This window comes from Rousettus aegyptiacus, unplaced genomic scaffold (genome assembly GCF_014176215.1).
Source record: "Rousettus aegyptiacus isolate mRouAeg1 unplaced genomic scaffold, mRouAeg1.p scaffold_m13_p_17, whole genome shotgun sequence".
NCBI classification, from domain to species: domain Eukaryota; kingdom Metazoa; phylum Chordata; class Mammalia; order Chiroptera; family Pteropodidae; genus Rousettus; species Rousettus aegyptiacus.
Genome location: NW_023416292.1, coordinates 290,752 through 291,693, shown reverse-complemented (window position 1 = coordinate 291,693; position 942 = coordinate 290,752). Strand labels below are relative to the sequence as shown.

Below are 942 nucleotides of genomic sequence, written 5' to 3'. Positions count from 1 at the left end.
ATGTCAAAATCAAACTCCACTGCTATGACTGAGTTCCTCTTTGAAGGTTTCTCCAGTTTTGGGTGGCAACACAGGCTTACCTTCTTTGTTGTCTTTCTAACTTTGTACCTGCTGACTCTCTCTGGCAATATCATCATTGTTACTATTATTCGCCTTGACCATCACCTCCATACTCCCATGTACTTTTTCCTGAGCATGCTGTCCATCTCTGAGACCTGCTACACCATGGCCATTATTCCCCGCATGCTTTCTGATCTCCTGAGTCTGCATCAGCCCATTTCAATTCAAGGCTGTGCCACTCAGCTCTTCTTCTATCTTACCTTTGGTATCAACAACTGCTTCCTTCTCACAACCATGGGATATGATCGCTATGTGGCCATCTGCAACCCCCTACGGTACTCAGTCATCATGGGTAAAGAAGCCTGTATACAGTTGGTATTTGGGTCACTGGGAATTGGCCTGGGCATGGCCACAGTTCAACTAACATCCGTGTTTGGTCTGCCCTTCTGTAATGCTTTTGTCATCTCTCACTTTTTCTGTGACGTTAGACCCCTGCTGAAGCTGGCCTGCACAGACACCATGGTCAATGAAATCATTAACTTTGTTGTCAGTGTCTGTGTCCTTGTTCTACCCATGGGACTGGTCTTCATCTCTTATGTCCTCATCATCTCCACCATTCTTAAGATTGCTTCAGCTGAGGGTCGGAAAAAGACCTTTGCCACCTGTGCCTCCCACCTCACAGTGGTTGTCATCCACTATGGCTGTGCCTCCATTATATACCTCAAACCTAAGTCCCAGAGTTCCCTAGGGCAGGACAGACTCATCTCAGTGACCTACACTGTCATCACTCCCCTGCTGAACCCTGTCATATATAGCTTGAGAAATAAGGAGGTCAAAGATGCTCTGTGTAGAGCCATGGGACGAAAGCCCCTCTCCTCCTAA

The 942-nt window shown here is 47.0% G+C and overlaps 1 protein-coding gene across 1 annotated transcript; it reads left to right on the top strand.

Annotated features, from left to right (window-relative positions):
- LOC107503183 (olfactory receptor 10J3) lies at positions 1 to 942 on the top strand. The gene has a single exon (XM_016131134.1). The coding sequence runs from the start codon at positions 1 to 3 to the stop codon at positions 940 to 942; it is 942 nt and encodes a 313-aa protein (XP_015986620.1).

What these genes read in the sequence shown, in the direction of transcription:
- LOC107503183 (XM_016131134.1), top strand. Translation starts at nt 1, where the DNA reads ATGTCAAAATCAAACTCCACTGCTATGACTGAGTTCCTCTTTGAAGGT.